Source organism: Phocoena phocoena, chromosome 2, assembly GCF_963924675.1.
Source record: "Phocoena phocoena chromosome 2, mPhoPho1.1, whole genome shotgun sequence".
Lineage (NCBI taxonomy): Eukaryota > Metazoa > Chordata > Mammalia > Artiodactyla > Phocoenidae > Phocoena > Phocoena phocoena.
In genome coordinates, this window is record NC_089220.1 from 111,831,912 (window position 1) to 111,852,026 (window position 20,115).

The 20,115-nt window shown below is 43.3% G+C and overlaps 1 protein-coding gene across 1 annotated transcript in view; it reads left to right on the plus strand.

Moving 5' to 3' along the window:
• Positions 1–10,495: 10,495 nt before the first annotated feature.
• The window catches only part of PAQR5 (progestin and adipoQ receptor family member 5), a 39,741-nt gene continuing 30,121 nt past the window's right edge, over positions 10,496–20,115 (plus strand). The window contains exon 1 of the mRNA XM_065871740.1: positions 10,496–10,510. Coding sequence (XP_065727812.1) covers positions 10,496–10,510 — 15 coding nt within the window. The remainder of the gene's footprint in view (positions 10,511–20,115) is intronic.

The following is a 20,115-nucleotide window of genomic DNA, read 5'->3' on the forward strand; positions in this document are numbered from 1 at the left end:
TATGTGGTTTGCAAATATTTTCTCCCACTCCGTGGGCTGTCTTATTACTTTCTTTTTTTTATCTGTCAATATATTTTTTCTCATTAGTTATCCATTTTGTACATATTAGTGTATACATGTCAATCCCAATCTCCCAATTCATCCCCCCCCCACCACCCCAACACTGCTTTGTCCCCTTGGTGTCCATACGTTTGTTCTCTACATCTGTGTCTCTATTTCTGCCTTGCAAACCGGTTCATCTGTACCATTTTTCTAGATTCCACATATATGTGTTAATATATGATATTTGTTTTTCTCTCTTTTTTTTCTTTAATAGATCTTTACTGGAGTATAATTGCTTCACAATACTGTGTTAGTTTCTGTTGTACAACAAAGTGAATCAGCCATATGCATACACATGTCCGCATATCCCCTCCCTCTTGCATCTCCCTCCCATTCTCCCTATCCCACCCCTCTAGGTCATCTCAAAGCACCGAGCTGGTCTCCCTGTGCTATGCGGCTGCTTCCCACCAGCCAACTATTTTACATTTGGTAGTGTATATATGTCGATGCTACTCTCACTTCGCCCCAGCTTCGCCCTCCCACCCCATGTCCTCAAGTCCATTCTCTGTGTCTACATCTTTATTCCTGCCCTGAAACTAGGTTCATGGGTACCATTTTTTTTTTTAGATTCCATATGTATGTGTTAGCGTACGGTATTTGTTTTTCTCTTTCTGACCTACTTCACTCTGTATGAGAGTCTCTAGGTCCAACCACGTCTGTACAAATGACCCAGTTTCGTTCCTTTTCATGGCTGAGCAATATTCCATTGCATTTATGTACCACATCTTCTTTTTTTTTTTTTTTTTCCACATCTTCTTTATCCATTCGTCTGTCGATGGGCTCTTATTGGTTTCTCGATAGTGTCCTTTGATACTCAAAAGATCTTAATTTTCACGTCTGAAGGTGGCGTGGGGGCTGCTTCTAGGCTCTGCCTCCCACCCTCTTCCCCAAGGGCACGTTAGTCCTCTGTGGTATTGGGGACCTTTGGTGGTCCTCTGGTACAGGGATGGGATGGAAACTCTGCCCGGTCACCTCCTGGGCTCAGGGCTGTTTTCTGTTTACCATGAAGGACATCTCGACAGGCCTGGAGGAGGTAGAGGGTCTGAAGTGTGACTCAGACCCCGAGCCTCACCAGCAGCTGCCCCTTAGCTAGCAGCCTCCTGCCACATCCAGGAAGCTGGGGCCTTATCAGGACCAGTCAGCGTTCAGACAGCTCTGGGGCCCGCCCAGCCTAGGACTGACCGATGAGTAGGGGCAAAAGGTGACTCTGGTCCCCTCTCCACTTACTCCCCACTGGTTTCTCACGGAACCTGAACTCCTGCTGGTAACCTCACTTCTTTGGGTCAAATGTATGACCTCTTGTCTGAAATGCCCTCGGTGACATCCACGCATCTGTTGGTAATTTGAACGAGATGGCTTCTCAGGAGCTTCCTGATCTCATGCTTGTAGTTTTCTAAAAGCAAGCAATGGAGAGATTCCCTTCCAAACAGCATTCTTTGCCTTTGCTATGTATGCCCGGCAAGGAATTTTATGTTTTCCAACATAACATTTTTCAGAAAAGAGGGAGCTGGGTCCATCCAGAGTTCTTCCTATTTAGGGTCACTCTGTTCCTGTATGCTGAACAATGGGCTGTATGGGCTGCTTGAAGGAAGTCACGGTCACCTGAAACTCTCGCCGTCAATGCTTGTTTGGGATCCTTTCAGAAGACACCTGACATACACAATCAATTTAAAAAGAGAGAAGGACAAAAAATGTAATACAGATTGAGATTTATTCCCGGGAATCTGGTCTTCCATTTGCAAGTACTGATTTTGTTGTAAAGGAGCTTTTAATGATCTCTGTAAAAACCAGAGTAGTGGGTCTGGCACATTTTTTTTTAAAACATTAAAACAGCTCTGAAATCAGGATTCATTTCCAGTCAGCGCTGTCTCATGATTATAATTGGCGACAGTTTTTTTTCGGTCTTGGTGGTACACAAAGTGGTGGTGTGACTTCCAGCCGAGCACATGTGAAGTTCCTGGAAATACAGTCTCAGGCACTGTGAGTACTTCGAGGTCCGTGAGGGCTAGAGGACCCCCAACCTGACCAGCAGGTGGCGCAGCACAGTGGGAGTCTCAGGCTGAGTCCCACCTCCCTGCCCCCTCCCCCCATACAAATATTTTCCAGCAAGCGGGCACAAAAACATTAAGATGACCTGTTTTGTTGGCAGAAGTCCTTGCAACCTACCCTCTTAGGGGCTCTTAAGCACCTTTCTTGAACGTTCATGTGAGCTGATGTGACAGCTGTCTGGTGGCATGTGTCAGCTGAACTTCTTATGGATTCAAGCCCAGAGTCCTCCTGGTAAGGCTCATCTGGGCTCATTCAGAGGGGGAGCCACTTTGGGGCACCCTCTGCTCATGCAGGAGGGAGGGTGCCTGGGCAACACTTCTCATCGGTGTACATTTCTCTAATTCCACTCATTTCTCCAATGAGACAGCATCCATCTGGCTAATTAGTAAACCCTCTAGTGTTGATCAAAAATAACTCCAACTGAACCAAAGTTGTGGCCCCTGGAATGTGAACTTAAGGTTTGTCTTTCAAATGCTAATGAACCACCACCCCAGGGGTATGGGTTAAGACTAACATTTTCACATCACACTGTGTGAAGTGTTTGAAAGCAGATTGCCCACAGTGTCATAATAGCAAATGAATACTTGTGACTTGGGGTACATTTTTAGCAATAGCATTAAACACAGCTTCAAAAAGTGTAGCTTTCGAATAACTTAGATGGAAATGCGATTTTTTTTTTTTTTGCGGTACTCGGGCCTCTCACTGTTGTGGCCTCTCCCGTTGCGGGGCAACAGGCTCCGGACGCGCAGGCTCAGCGGCCATAGCTCACGGGTGCAGCCGCTCCGCGGCATGTGGGATCTTCGCGGACCGGGGAACGAACCCGTGTCCCCTGCATCGGCAGGCAGACTCTCAACCACTGTGCCACCAGGGAAGCCCGAGAATATGTTACTTAAACTGTGTTAGGTGACTCCAAAAAGTGGCTGTGTTATGAAGATACTGTTGTCAAAGATGCATGCAGAGATTGTGAACACACATTTCTATGAACTAGGAGTGGAAAAACAATATTTTAAAATTAATACTGGGATTTCCCTGGTGGTGCGGTGGTTAAGAATCTGCCTGCCAATGCAGGGGACACGGGTTCGAGCCCTGCTCCGGGAAGATCCCACATGCCGCAGAGCAACTAAGCCCATGCACCACAACTACTAAGCCTGTGCTCTAGAGTCCACGAGCCACAACTACTGAAGCCCGCGCGCCTAGAGCCCGAGCTCCGCAACAAGAGAAGCCACTGCAATGAGAAGCCCTCATACCACAATGAAGAGTAACCCCCGCTCACCGCAACTAGAAAAAGCCTGCGCACAGCAACGAAGACCCAACGCAGCTAAAATAAATAAATTTATTAAAATAAATAAATTAAATTAATACTATGTTGGATATGGTAAGGGATTCTAAATAGGTACGTCTAACTAAATTAATAAATTAATGTGATAAAGAGAGTGTGTGCCATTTGCATCCCTAGAAGTTGTATGTATTTTTGGACCCTCTCATTGGGGAAACAGCCCATCAGTTTATATTCAGCCACCTAATATGTAAACATATTCATTCGGGAGGTGATAAGTTTTGCTGGCCATGTCCTTTAAGGCCTGGGATACACAGTGTGTAGGCTAAAGTTTACTGGGGGAGGGTCCAGGAATATGGATAGAGCACTAGCCTGAAACAGATAAGAAGTCAGGTGCAAATTTCACCTCTTGTTAATTTCCCTTGGTTAAATCTGCCAGGACTAGCCTGAAACCTCCTGGTGGTGGTTTTGTTGTTGTGATTTGTCTTTCTTTTTTTTTTTTTTTAGGGGTAAATGAGGAGAACTTGGCAGGTCCCTGAAAGTGTATAACAGCCCATTTTCCTTTTTTTTTTTAAAAGCTGCTTTAAAACATATTTTAAAGCTGTGGATCCTCTTTTAAATGAAATTCTATATGGAACACCAATATACTCTTGAAATATCAGCAAAGCTTCACATTGTACATTTTTAAAAATATTTATTTATGTATTTGGCTGTGTTGGGTCTTAGTTGCGGCATGTGGGATCTTTTCATTGCAGCATGCGAACTCTTAGTTGTGGCATGTGGGACCTAGTTCCCTGACCAGGGATCGAACCCGGGGCCCCTGCATTGGGAGCACGGAGTCTTAGCCACTGGACCACCAGGGAAGTCCCTCACATTGTGTTTTGATTTCAGAATTCTCTGAAGGCTTTTGTTTTATTCAGTCTTATTTCTAAGACCTCTGTGAAAAGAGACAACAAACCAAGCTGCAGTTTGAAATACTAGAAATTACACTCTGGTTTTTTACAATGTTGGTGAAATTAAGAACTTTAGCTTGTGATGGCTAAAAAGGCCAGTGAGTTCATTTTATGTGCAGTTAATCTGAAATGATTAACAATGGGCACAACATAGAAATCATCAGCTATGCTTTAGTCACTGCCCATGATCATCCATGGATGTTTCACAGTATTGACAAACATAAAAGTTTACATTTTACATGCAAAATAACAATGTATTAATGGGAGAGTCCTTATTTCTTTGAATGGTGGAAAAACACCACACAAGAAATCTCCACCTGTTGAAACAGCAACGTCAAGTTTGGTCTTACCTGTGAGTTTTGTCTCAACCTGATTAATTGGCAAAGAGGGTCATTGTTCAGCATCTAGTTTATAAACATCATAGTGAACACTGTATTTTTCATCTTTTCTCAGTAGCAAAGAAAAATTAAGTCCTAGTGCTTTGTGCTAGGACTTAATTCCCCTTAATCAAAGTTACTTCTCTCAAAAGGAAACTTATGCCTCTTATATTTTCTTTCTCAAAGAGAGGACTTGTGTTATTATATTTTTACTATAATTAAGAAAAATTTCAACCAAGACATCTTCTGGTTGAAATAGGGGTAGAAGTAACCTTTCTGTTTCTCCTAGTTACTGGTACAACGTCCACCCCCACAAAAGTGGTCCCTGGAATGTAACTTAGGGTCCCACAGAATGCAGTTTCGAAGTCTCCAATCTCTCTACGTAGCCTGTAGTCCTCAGATCAAATAACACAACTCCAGAAGCATCCCCATCCCCACCCCAACCTCCCTCCACAGACATCCACGCAAACCGGAAATCAAATGATAGCATCTTTGGCAAGCCCCCTAACTTTCCAACGCCTCGGTTTTCCTGCCTGCAAAATATAAAATCAGTTTCATATCTGAAAATGATTAAGAATAGCAAGCGTTTGTTGGATCTTTACTTTATGGCAGGCCCTTCACGTAGGCTGTCTCTTTTAGTCATAACCACCACGCTATGCAGAAAGTAACTGCTGTTATTTCCATTTCACAGATGAGAAAACTAAGGCACAAGGAGTTAAGTTCCTTGATTGGAATTGCACAGGAAATGGCAAACCAGTCTTTAAATCCATGTGGCTTGAATCCAGCCCCGAGGCCCTTAACTGCTCTGCCTTAATTCCTGAGACGGAGTGGTGAAGGTGAAGGAGACCAGGTGGGCAGGCAAGGTGACCAGCACAGGCTTGGCACAGAGTGGGTGAGGGTTCCTGTCCTTCGAGGGTGACTTGTCTTGGTTAGTTGGGTGCATATCTGTCTCATCTTTTCCTTTATACACTTCTTGGGGACAAGGACTGTCTTTTCATCTTTTTAAAAATGTTTTCCTGTACAACATAGGAATACAATGGTATGGAGGACACCTGTTTTCCTCCATTCTGTGTGTCACAAACCTATGCAAGTTTTATTTCAGTTAAATTCTCCTTTTCCCTCCAGCTGCTGCAGCTCACAGGGTGTAATCAGCTCTACATTGAGCCCTTAACCTTATTCGTCACATGATGAAAATGCCAGACACACTGGTTGAATGAAGTGTGTGAATCGTATACTGCTAAGTATTACCCTCCTTTTGTATGTTTTGTCGGGTCATCCTTCCTGGATGGTGCGTGCTGTGAGAGTAGGGACCATTCCTTTCCTTTTTCTTGCCCATGACATTGAAATCCAGGGAGAACCAGGGGACCAAGGTGGGCAAGTCCGTGGAAACCCAACCTTGGTCCCGCTATTGCTAGAGGTTTTTCTGATGTGCCTGAGTCTCCCCTGGTACCAGACCGTTGCCTCTCATCCTGCCACCAGGTGAATTAGTGGTACATCTGGGAGTGAAAGTGTCTTGGTGATTTAGATCAGAAAACCAGGAGGACCAAGGCGTGCCAGGCCCACTTACATCAGTGTTGTTCATTGGTTTGCAAAGTATCAAATTCTATTTTTTAACCTGGGTAAAATGTACATGTGCTTTAAAAAATTATTTTCTATATTATTTTGCATTCAGAAATTTTTTTTACATCTTTATTAGAGTATAATTGCTTTACAATGGTGTGTTAGTTTCTGCTTTATAACAAAGTGAATCAGTTATACATATACTTATGTTCCCATATCTCTTCCCTCTTGCGTCTCCCTCCCTCCCACCCTCCCTATCCCACCCCTCTAGGCGGTCACAAAGCACCGAGCTGATCTCCCTGTGCTATGCGGCTGCTTCCCACTAGCTAGCTATTTTACATTTGGTAGTGTATATATGTCCATGCCACTCTCTCACTTTGTCACAGCTTACCCTTCCCCCTCCCCACATCCTCAAGTCCATCTCTGGTAAGTCTGTGTCTTTATTCCTGTCTTACCCCTAGGTTCTTCATGACATTTTTTTTTTCTTAAATTCCATATATATGTGTTAGCATACGGTATTTGTCTTTCTCTTTCTGACTTCACTCTGTATGGCAGACTCTAGGTCTATCCACCTCATTACAAATAGCTCAATTTTGTTTCTTTTTATGGCTGAGTAATATTCCATTGTGTATATGTGCCACATCTTCTTTATCCATTCATCCGATGATGGACACTTAGGTTGTTTCCATCTCCGGGCTATTGTAAATAGAGCTGCAATGAACACATTCAGAAATATTTTTAAACTTTTTTTATTGTGGTAAAATATGCACAACATAAAATTTATCATTTTTAAGTGCATTTTACGTTTACAGGAGTGAGCAACCATCACCACTACCCATTTCCAGAACTTTTTATCCTCCCAAACAGAAACTCTGTACCCCTTAAACAACAGCCCCCGTTCCTCCCTCCCCCGCCAGCCTCTATTCTGTCTCTTTGAATTTGCCTATTCCAGGCCCCTCACATAACTGGAATCACACAACATTTGGCCTTTTGTGCCTGCCTTGTTTCACCTGGCATAATGTTTTCAAGTTTTCATCCATGTTGTAGCGTGCATCAGAACTTCATTCCTTTGGAAGACTGAGTAATGTTCCATTGTATGTGTAGACTGCATTTTGCTTATTTGCTAGTCTGTTCACCTGCTGGTGGACACTTGGGTTGTTTCTGAAGCACTCCTTCTTGGATGGTAACCCAGCCTCGCCTCGGATTGGGACCTGAGCCCACGAGCTCTGACTTAGGAGGGGTCTCGAACCCACTGGCTTTTAATTGAAACGGCTCACCTGGTGTCAGGACTTACTGAAGCTCAGGTTCTTTTGTCTCATTGTACAAAGAATTCAGCGTGAGGCAAAGCAACGGGCACAGGGTGAGTTTATTAGCATAAGATGTTTGTGAGAGAGACAAGCGGGCAGGCAACGGAGCACAGCCCCGAGAAGAAAGAGGGATACATTTTTATAATCAAAGCAAAAGTAGGGAGGGGAGAAGACCACCTTCTTCCTCATTCTTGGGCAGACGTCAAGGCTTACATCATTAGTTCCTCCTTTGACCCTACATGGTTTAACCGGGACTGTCATGGCACTATTTAAATCATATGTATGTTAGCAAAAGAGTGGTAACATATACTAAATATAGTAATTCATCTCAGTTTCTTTCCCCTTTCACCTATATTCCTGTCTTGGTTACATGCAGAGATGCTACTCTTTAAGGACCATTAACTCCCTGACTTCATGTAACAAGACTCAGACCCCATGTCTATTGTCTTGTGTTGTAACTATCAGGGTTTGTGGCTTGAGTGTGTCTGGCGCTCGGATGCACCTGGTCTTCCTTCAAGGCACTGCTGACTGTTGCTAGGTTACTGGATTCTTTTCTTGAGTGGTCCTTAGTTTACAACAGTCTCCCAAACTCCCTTCCTCCCTGTCTTTAATCCCCTAGTGGGATTTCTAAACTATTTAATTATCCTTCTCTATCCCTCTCATTTCCACCTTTTGACTCTTATGAATGATTGCTTACGCCATAAAGATGCATATTTGCGATGAAACATAACTATATTGTATTTTGCTACATAGTTCCAGATAATAATATATAGGACCTAAAGAACTATAATAAAAAGCAAAAGTATAAACAAACCACAAAAACAAAAAAATCACTTTACGTTCAAAGGATGAACACCATTGCATCATTAAACAAGCATTTGCTGAAGGCCTGGGATGAGCCAGGCACACACCCTGCGGGAGGGCCCTCCCCCGTTGGGGCGCATGGGGGTGCAGGGGAGACAAGGCCTAGGCCGGTAGCTTTGCCTGCAGGCAGATGTGGATGCTGCTGCTGTAGGAGAGGTACAGGCAAGGTCTTGGGGCCTTGGGAGGCAGGGACAGAACCCGCCCGTGGGGCTCTGAGGGGGTGGCAGATTTGGGGAGTAGGTGAGGCACGGACTATGGTAAACTCCTAGCTCTGCTCTTTCTTTGCGGAACCGAGCTAGTATTTTTCAGTGTCTTGGGCCTGCCCTGAGGGCTTTGGGTTCCTCTAGTTTACATGACTCACAGCTTATTAAACAGTCTGAATCCTGCATTTAAGCAGCCCTGTTGCTCTGATTCAGAGTGCCTCGGATTTACCTGGTCTGGTCCTTCGGTGTGTCTTAGGGCAACCACACTCCAGCCAGCCTTGTGGAAGTGCTGCATCTCTTTGGGTGATCTGGAGCACAGCGCTTGATGGACTCGGACCCGGGATCACACTGTCTGTCCAGGTGTAGCACCTGATGCAGGGAGAGGGAGCAGCCCCAGCTCTCCCCGAGCTGTGTGACCTTGAGGAAGTTACTCCACCCCTCTGATCCTCTTGTGCAACATGAGGGCATTGGGTGACCTCTACGGCCCTTTCCAGCTGCTGTAATTTTATGATTACCCTATTATGATTTAAGTACCTCCCTCTATCACTCTCGGAGTGAATGACTCAGCAGTCTGAGAGTTTCACTATTGTTTTTAAGGAAGCCTGGTTATTTTGCCATCACAAGCAAGGGTATGTCCCTTAGGTAAACAGTCTGACAGTCTTGATCCAGCTGGAGTTAGGCTGACACTCACTGGAGTTCTTCACGCTGTATTCTTTCAGTGAAGCAGCTCGGACACCGGCTGGCCAGAGGCATCCGGAGCCATGTCAGAACTTTGAGCGAGGCCTGGTGACAGGGACCGGCTGTCACCCACCAGTCTTCCCAGCTCGGCTTCAAGATGCTGAGCCTGAAGCTCCCCAGACTGTTCAGCATAGAACAGGTGCCCCAGGTACGTGCTGTCGTTCCGGTGGTTGAGTTCCAGGCTGGGACTAGGGCTTGGCCTCTGCAACATGGCGACTGCTATGTCTTCAACCAGTCTGCTCTGTGTACACCCACTCTCTTCAAGGAGCCCCTCCCAGACTCCCTCTGGGGAATTCGAGCCTCCTGTTTCCCTCACCTACACCAAACCTGGAAACGGAAGTGATCCTAAAACCGTTTCAGTTGTAGCCCTTCCCTGTGACATCCGTATTTTTTCCCGAAGCAGAGTCATTGTTGAGACTACGGATTCAAGCTACAGAGGTGAAGCTAGCAGCCCTTGTCTGAGTGACAGTTTTTTAAGGACGCTCCTGTGGGTGCTTGAAAGCAGGCCAGGGGCAGAGTCACCTCAGAGTGTGGCTTTGTGGCTGTTCTCATCCTTTGCAGGAGGCCCAGGCCAGGTGTGTGTTGAGGTGATGAAGAGAGTTATTGATCCGCCTGTGCCTGGGTGCCCAAGGGCAGCTACCCCAAAACACCGGGGATGCATTGATAATCTGCGTTTTTAATAAGCCTTAGGTGAGGTCATGCTGCTTGTGAGCTGTGCCAGCGGTGCACCTCCTCCTTCCCTTGCAAAGTAAACGTCATCTCATTACACCCTTGTTTCGGTGTTATGTTTCCTTCCTCTTTGAACAAGAATAACTGTTGTTTCGTGGATGTTTCATCTGGAGGATGTCAGGGAGGGAGGGGAGATCTCCTTTCCACCCAGCCGACCGCCAAGCCCTTACGACTTTCCCCAGAAAAATAAATCCCAAATGATCTCAGCATCATGAATGGAAGGTTAAGAGGAGACAAACCACAAAACCCTCTTCCTGAAAGCCTGCGCGGCTAGGTGATGCCAGCAAGATGGCATCGGGGGAGAATCAGAAGGATGCGGAGCTGTTGAAGGGCAGAGATGAGGATGCGGCAGGTAACAGACACACTGGAAATGAGACCAGGTTCCCACAATGCTGTTGGGCAGGCGGCCCACCTCTGTTCTCACAAGGCTGTAGACATCTCTTCCTGGTGCCCTGCCCCGGTTGGTCCTACTCACAGAGAACTAGTGGCTGTGATTAGCGGGGACACGGTGATCTTTTGATTCATTCACTCGTGACATTTTTATTGACTGCCTACTATGTGCAAGGTGTGACTCTGTGTGGGGCCCAGAGAAGAATCACGTACAAATCCTGCCCTTAAGGGGCTCTGTGTTGGTTGGGAAGATTTAAAACTGTTCAGGAGCACTTCCGTTGCAAAGTGGATTAGGGTGTGTGCTCAGAGAGGGACAGATGGGTTCAGAAGAGGGATTGGTCACTTCCATCATGGGGGAGGAGGCAATCAGGGATGTCTCCACAAAGGGGGCGATCTGTAAGATTGGGTTTGAGGATGGGTAGAATTTGGGGGGCGAGGAGAGCACTCCAAGTGAAGAAATAGCATGAGTAAAGGCCTGGAGCTGGGAAATCAGGGGGCAGGTGTGGGAACTCTTGGGGCGGGGATTATGGGTATCTCCTCGGATATCTCCCTGGGAGTTTTGGTCAAGGTTGGGTTCAGAGACTGTGCCCAGGAAAGAAGTGAAGGAGAGAGGATGGTCTCACTGGGAACCTTGGGTAAACTGCTAGGATTCTGAATGTATGGGGGTTCTGAGGGTGAGGACCGGACCGCCTCTGAGGGCTGAAGATTGATTTGTCTTCTCTGTCCGGTTTTTCATAAATGATGGAGATGACAGTTTTCTTTTTAGTAAAATGGTACCAGTCAGAGGCAGAGAACCAACATCACACCTCACATCCGTTTACTTCAGAACCTTCCTTGGGCTCCTGGGTTTCCCAGCATCAGGCCCAAGTTTCATGCGGCCACAGAGGAAACACAGTGGCTCTGCCTGCCTGGAGGGTAGTTTTATTTGAGGATTTAGTGGGGGAGGGGGAAAGGCATTTTTAAAATATTCAAACAGATGCAAACATATTAAGGAGTGAATGCATAATTTTCATGAGTATTTAAAATAGGAGACTTCATAGAAATATTAAGTTTACTTTTGGTGGGCTCTGTGGGTTCCAGTACTTGGTCTGCAGAATGACCTTGGGCAGAGTGCCCTTAGTCTCCCTACCTCGGTTTCTGCATCTGTAAAATGGGGTGGTGCTAGAATCTCTTCCTCAGGTAATGGTAAAGATTAAATGAGGTAACCTATGGGAAGTGCCTGGCATATGGTGAAGTCAGTAATGTTGGCTGTTATTATTATTATCAGCTCTCCTGTGCACTGTGCACTTGGAGGGGTGGAGTGTGTTGGGAGGAGACGTTGAGCAGCCCGTCCCACAGACTCCCACCCCAGCTCCCTGCCTGATATTCACAGGCCCAACCCCTACCCACCTCCCCCACTGTTTTTCATCTGTAAACCCTCTTCTCCAGCCACACTGGTGCTCTCTCTAGACTTCCCACCAGATTGGACATTCACTTCTCTTGATCTCTGTTTGAAGAAGGCTTACCTCCCTTGCCCCTCCATCCGCCTTTCTGGCCTCCTTCTCCGTGGAGCTGCAGGTGCCCTCTCCCTTGCCTGAGCCCCTTCAGCTGTTGGTTGGCACCTCTGCAGGCTGCCCTATATGGCCACCTTTCCCTTCATACATCAACCAGCTGTGTGGCCTGGGCCACTTCCCTACCCTCTCTGAGCCTCACCCATCAGAGGAGAGTGGGGCACGGCCTCTTGGCATCTTCAGGGTTCTAATTCTGGTGCATTCCTCCTAATGGACTACTCACAGGAAAGGACAGTTCTCCCTTCCCGTAGAAGGTAGGACTTGGGTACATGCCTCACAATTTCAAGTCTCCCTGTGTCTAATAACAGACCTGGGTACATTAGGGAGTTGTGAAAGATGTGAACAAACAGCTCAAGGAATGGAATAAATATCTAGGTGTTGATTCCTACACAGACCCAACCTAGAGACAAACAGGGAAGTCTAGACAGCAAGTTAATATGGAACATGGCATGACACTTGGCCAGGAAACAAGGGTATTTTGTGTCAAATTGAGAATCTTTTGTTAACTGTAGCCTTGGCCCCCAGGCTACAGGTAAACTCACCGTATTGTCCTGGAAGCCTTAATTTAGGGGCACAGGCAGGAAGATTCCAGAGGTGCTACAAAGCATTTCCCAGCCTGGCACTGGAGCTCTGCCGCTTACTGTGGGAATTTGGACAAGACGTGTAACCTCTCCGAGCCTCAGTTTCCTTATCTGTGAAATGGAGATAATATCTGTCTCACAGAGCTATTGTGAAGATCCAAGAAAAATGAAATAGAGTAGTGGGATAATTATGAAGGAACAGAAGCAGAGCCAGATCAGTGGCTGGGAGTGGTGTTGGGTAGGTGGGCTTGGGCACCTGAAACAGGAAGCCATCTCAATAGGCAACTGGTTTCTCCAGCCGAGAATTTCTCAAAGTGGGCGCTTGGATCACCACCACGAGAATACCTGGGAGCTTACGAAAGGGAGTCATGATTGCAGGCTTTTTGTATTGTTCTTGATTTTAACCCAAATGAATGCTTTCAACATTTCATCATTTAATATAATGTTAGCTCTTTCTGTGTGTATGGGTGTGTGTGTGTGTGTGTTTGTGTGTGTGTGTGTGTATGTGTATAAATAACCTTTATCAGGTTAAGAATATTCCTTTCTATCCCTAGTTTCCTAGGATTTTTTTTTCCCCTCTAATCAGTAATAAATTCTTTTTTCTATCAGTATATCTTTTGAGATGGCCATATATGATTCACTTAAGTTATTAATGTGGTGAATTACATTGATTGATTTACTAATGTTAAACCAACCTTGCATTTATTTATTTATTTTATTTATTCTTTTTATTCATTTATTTATTTTGGCCGCACCGCGCAGCATGCGGGATCTTAATTCCCTGACCAGGGATGGAATCTGTGCCCCCTGCAGTGGAAGTGTGGAGTCTTAACCACTGGACCGCCAGGGAAGTCCCCAACCTTGCATTTAAATATTACTTGGTCACGATGGAGTATCTTTTTAATCTATCGCTGAAATCAGCTGATAGTTTGTCTAGGATCCTTAAATCTATTTATTGAATTGGCCTGAAATTTTTCCTTCTTATACTGCCCTCCCCTGGATTGGGGATTAAGATGGTGCCAACCACAAATGAGTTGGAGAGTGTTACCTATTTATTCTATGGAAAATATATGTAATATTTGTATAATATTAGAATTATACATTCCTGACACCTTGGTAGAATTTACCTGGAAAATTGTCTGAGCAGGGCCACCATGTTGCCCACCCGAGGGAGCATCGTTTATCTCTTAGTCTACGTGAGTGACAGACTGCGGAATTGTGCGAGGAGCAACTCGATGCTACAGCTGCATTTACTCTGTAGAAAGTTCTTTTTGTAACAGTTTTGTTGAAATATAATTCACATACCATAAAATTCTCCCTTTAAGAGTATATAGCTCAGTGGGTTTTAGCATGTTGACACACACAAAGTACGTTGTACAAAACCATCGCCAAATTGAATTTTAGAACATAGTTAACACCGCAGAAAGAAACTCTGTACCAATTAGCAGACATTTCCCACTGCCCCCACTCGCAGGCCTATGGCAACCACTAATTTACTCTGCCTCTATGGATTTGCCTCTTCTGAATATTTCATATAAATGGGGTCATGCAGTAGGTGGCCTTTTGTGAATGCCTTCTTTCACTTCGCATAGTGTTCTCAAGGTTCATCTGTGCTGTAGCATGGATTAGTACTTCATTTGTTTTTATGGTTGAATAATATTCCATTTATGGATATACCAGTTTGTTTATTCATTCTTCAATTGATGGACACTTAAGTTGTTTCCAATTTTTGGTTATTATGAGTAATGCTATGAACATCTGTGTATAAGTTTTTTTTTTTTTTTTTTTTTTTTTGCGGTACGCGGGCCTCTCACTGCTGCGGCCTCTCCCGTTGCGGAGCACAAGGCTCCGGACGCGCAGGCTCAGCGGCCATGGCTCACGGGCCCAGCCGCTCCGCGGCATGTGGGATCTTCCCAGACTGGGGCACGAACCCATGTCCCCTGCATCGGCAGGTGGACTCTCAACCACTGCTCCACCAGGGAAGCCCTGTGTACAAGTTTTTGTGTGGCCGTATTTTCAATTCCCCTAGGTACACACCTAGGAGTGGAATTGCTGGGTCACATGGTAACTCTATGCTTAACTTTTATTTTTATTGTGGCAAAATATACTTAACATAAAATTTACCATCTTAACCATTTCAAAGTGCACAGTTCTGTGGTATTAATTACATTTACCTTGTTTGGCAACCATCACCACCATTCATCTCCATTCTTTTTATCTTGAAAAACTGAAACTCTGTACCCATTAAATAAGAACTCCCCATTTTCCCCTACCCCAGCCTCTGACAACCACCATTAATACTTTTTGTCTTTACGATTTGACTACTTTAAGTACTTCATATAAGTGGAATTATATAATATTTGTCTTTTTGTGACATTTATTTTACCTAGCATAATGTCTTCAAGGTTTATCCATATTACAGCATATACCAGAATTTCCTTCATTTAAAAAGGCTGAATAATATTCCATTGTATGTACATACCACATTTTGCTTATCCATTCATCCATCAATAAGTACTAGGTTGCTTGTATGTTTTAGCTTTTGTGAATAATGCTGCTATGAACATAGGTGTAGAGATATCCCTTCAAGACCCTGCTTTCAATCCTTTTGGGTATGTACCCAGAAGTGGAATTGCTGGATCATTTGGCCATTAAAAAAAAATTGTTTTTTGAAGAACCACGCTGTTGCTTTCCACAGTGGCTGTACCATTTTACATTCCCACCAACAGTGCACAAGTGTTCCAGTTTCTCCACATCTTCACCAACACTTGTTACTTTCTGTTTTTTTTTTATAGTAGCCATCCTAATGGATATGAGGTGATATCTCATTGTAGTTTTGATTTGAATTTCCCTAAAGATTAGTTATGTTGAGCATCTTTTCATGTGCTTATTGGCCATTTGTATATCTTCTTCGGAGAAATGTCTACTCAAGTCTTTGGCCAATTTTTAAGTTGGGTCATTTGTCTTTTTGTTGTTGAGTGGTAAGTGTTCTTTATATATTTTTGATACAAGTCCCTTATCAGATACATGGTTTGAAAATGTTTTCTACCATTCTGTGTGTTGCATTTTCATGTTATTGATGGTATCCTTGGAAGCACAAAAGTTTTAAAATTTAATATTATCTATTATTTTTCTTTTGTTGCTTGTGCTTTTGATGTTATAGCAAAAAAACCTTTGGCTGATCCAAGGTCATGAAGATTTACTCCTATATTTTCTTCTAAGAGTTTTATCCCTAAAATTTAAGTCTATGATCCATTTTTTTTGCATTAGTTATTGCATGTGATGTGAAATAGGGGTCCAACTTTATTCTTTTCTTTTTTTCATGTGGGTATCAAGCAGTCCCAGCACCATTTATTGGAAAGACTATTCATTATTTTTTCATTGAATTATCTTGACACCTTTATTGAAAATTGATTGACTATAAATGTGAGGGTTTATTTCTGGATTCTCAGTTCTATTCCATTGATCTGTTTGTCTCTTCTTATGTCAGTACCACATTGTCTTGATTACTGTGCTTTCTAATGAGTTTTGAAATTGGGAAGTGTAAGTCCTTTAACCTTGATCTACTTTTTCAAGATTGTTTGGCTGTTCAGGGTCCCTTGCATTTCCTTATGAATTTTAAGATCTATTTGTCGATTTCTGCAAACAGACCAACAAAAAAACCAGGCAGGATTTTGAGAGGGATTGTACTGAATCTGTTGATCAATTTGGGGGGCATTACCATCTTAGTTATATTAAGTAAATTAAACCCATGAATATGGGCTGTCTTTTCATTTGTCTAGTTATTCTTTAATTTCTTTCAGTGATGTTTTGTAGTTTTCAGTATACAAGTCTTGCACCATTAAAATGATTTGTTAGGTTTATTTCTAAGTATTTTATTGTTTTTGATACTGTTGTAAGTGGAATTGTTTTCTTAAATTCATTTCAGATTGTTATTGCTAGAATATAGAAAACTGAGTTTTGTATATTTATCTTATATCCTGCATGCTTGCTGAACTAATTTATTAGTTCTAATAGTGTTTTATTGGATCCTTTAGGAATTCCTGTATGTAAGATCATGTCATCTGCAAATAGAGATAGTTTTGCTTCTTCCTTTTAATCTAGATGCTTTTTATTTCTTTTTCTTGTCCAGTTGACCTAGCTAGAATCTCCACTACAATGCTGCATAGAAGTGGTGAGAGCAGACGTCCTGCTCATAGGGGAAAAGCATTCCATTAAGTATGTTAGCTGTGGGTTTCTCGTAGATGGCCTTTGTTGGTTTAAAGAAGTCCTATTACTATTTTGTTGAGTATTCTCTTGTCATGAAAGGATATTGGATCTTGTGACATGCTTTTTCTGTGTCTATTGACATGAATATGTCATTTTTGTTTTTCTGTTCTCTTCTTGGTTAATCTTGTCAGTTTGTCTTTTTAAAAAAAAAAATTGAAAAGAAGATGATTTGGGCTTTGTGGAGCCTCTCTATTGTGTATTTTATATCTCTAATGTCTTTTTGTTATTTTTGTTGTTTTCTTTCTACCCTGGGTTTATTTTGCTGTTACTGCTCTAACTTCGTAAGTTAATCACTCTACCATTGTAATGTAAGCAATTAGATATATATATATTTCTCTCTAAGTATTGCTTTAACTGCAGTCCACATATGCAGTTCTAATTAATTTCTAACTTCCATTTTGATTTTTTTATGCAACTTAACGATTGCTCAAGGTATCCATAATTGAAATGTGTTAAAAATCTTTCCTAATGGTGTCAGATTTGTGAATTACTCCTTGTAGGTAAGTCAATTTTTGCTTTATATATTTTGAGCCTGTGTTTTTTTTAGGTCCATCCAAGTTTGTAATTGTATCTTTCCGGTGAAGTAAAGTTCTTATCATTTCTAAAAAGTGATTCTCTTGGGGCTTCCCTGGTGGCGCAGTGGTTGAGAGTCCGCCTGCCGATGCAGGGGACGCGGGTTCGTGCCCCGCTCCGGGAAGATCGCACATGCCGCGGAGCGGCTGGGCCCGTGAGCCATGGCCGCTGAGCCTGCGCGTCCGGAGCCTGTGCTCCGCAACGGGAGAGGCCACAACAGTGAGAGGCCTGCGTACCGCAAAAAAAAAAAAAAGTGATTCTCTTTATATCTAGTAATGCTTTTTGTCTTAGCATCTGTCTGATAGTTGTACAGTGACTCCAGTTTTGTTGTTTTCGTTATGTGTCTGGTTTATTTCTTTCCTTACTTTGACTTATAATCTCTCCCAGTCCTTATATTTTAGTTGTGTCTCATGTAAATGGCACATAGTTGGATTTCATCTAGATTGACAATATTTGTCATTTAAAGGGACGGTTTAGTCTGTTTATATTTATAATGAGTATTGAAATATTTGCATTTATTTTGATCATCTTATGTGCTTTCTGTTTGTCCTGTTTCCCCTGTTGCCCTTCCCTTCCTGCGCTCTTTGACTTGAGCTTTACATTCTTCTTTTCTTTTTCCTTTTGAACATGCTGTTTTCTCCTGCCCTTGTTTTATAATTAATATGCTAGAAATATTCTCTGAATTCATCAGCTTAATGGTTACTTCAGCTGTCTTTACATGAATAATTGTAGGAAGCAGGAAGGGCTAGGCTATGCTGAGTTCAAACATTACCCCAGATAGCTCAGTGACTTAACAGAGCGAAGGTTTATTTCACCCTCACATTACATAGCTAAGTGGTCAGTGAGGAACTGTGAAGGGCCCAGGCAGATGGAAGGTCTGCCACCTTATAGCTGCTTCATCTGGAACATGTGGCCTTCTAGGTCGCCACAGAAGGGGAAGAGAGAGAGGTGTCTTAGGTTGGGTTTCCCAGAAACAGGCTCTGAGACAAAGATGTACGTGCAAGAAGTTCATGAGGGAGTGTTCTCAGGAACACCTGTAAGGAAGTGGGGGAAGCAGGCTTGGATAGAAGGAGAAGTTGCATCAGAGGCCTCTGCTGACCACCCAGGGAGCTCTGGAGTGGGGTTGACCCTTCAGAGTTGTCCCCAATGAGAAAAGAAGGCCAGGACTTTGTATCCATCCTTAGTGGGTATGTGCTGCCCCTGTACAGTGAGCATAATATGGTCAAGGTAGCAGCCTTTGGCCAAAAGTGATTCCCAGAGACGGATAGTGGCTCAGTTCTGAAAAGGGCAAGAGCTGCATCCCCAGTCCACCATGACGTCTCCTACAAGAAGGCATTGTTCTCCAACTGCCCTGGCTTGGAATTAACTTTAACCAGAAATAGTCAACATGGCTGCAACCTAGCGACCAGACAGTCTGAGAAATGTAAGAACGCACATGTGATACTTGGTGAGCACCAACTGTCTCTACCATGCCTCACTTAACTTCTTGGATCTGAGGACTGGTGACTTGCAACAGTTCTAGACATTTACCAGTTAACTCTTCAGATATCACATCAGAACCATTATATTTTTTCCTTCTAGAGAAATATTCGTTATGTCTCTTGTTTGCTTTTTCACATCTTCCGTCTCTTAATCTCTCTGGACCGCATCCTGGATACTTTCTTCGGATCTACTTTCAGTTGACTAATTTCCTTGTCAGCTTGGTCTAGTCTGCTATGTATCCTTTCAGTGACTTTTTATTTCAATTATTATTTTTTTTAATTTCTGAAAGTTATATTAGGTTCTTTTCAAATCTGCTTGCTTATCGTTCATATTTTGAAGCTCTTTCTTTAAACATATTGAACACAGTTATTTTACATTTCAGTACCTGTTCTTTGATCTCTCTTTCTGCTATCTCCTATTTTTTGCTGTTTCTCATTCATGGCATTTTGTTTCTGGGTGTGTGCGTGCTTGTTTTAACGTAGAAATCCTTCAGAGAGGATTTGCACTCGTTTCGTTGCTTACCTGAGGGAACTACAGAACTTTGACCTCTATCTATTTGTAACCACTTTAAATTTTCCACTTGAGAGTTCCTGGACCGCAGTGGTAGTGTGGATTTGGACCACAAACCCCTGTGAAGATGAGCTGATGGCTCTGAATTCTTGAGAGAGATTTTTTTTCAGAGAGACAACTTTTGTAATTGTATTGTTCTGTCTGGTAGGATTTATTTTACATTCACTTATTTTGAAAGTCCTAGCTTTATTGATGAGGTCTCCTATTAGATTCCCTGCCTTTGATGGGCCTTGGATTTCATCTCTCATTTGCAAATGCTGGCAGCAGAAACTCTGATGGCGAAAGCAGCGTACCTCCCAGGGTTCCTGGTTTCCCTTTGTTTTGAGGGTTTTGTGACCTCCTTGCTTTTGTGCCATCTTGCTGATAGATTTATCCAGCGTAGAATGCAGGCTTCATCCAGCATTTGAATTGTTTTCGTTGGAAGGATCCTTCATGACATCTAATTGACCATCATTCTGCCAGAACCAGATGTTCCCCAGCTATTCTTCCAGGTCCTTCCTGCATCACATGGGTCCAGTGATCCCTTCCTTCTGAAAACTTGC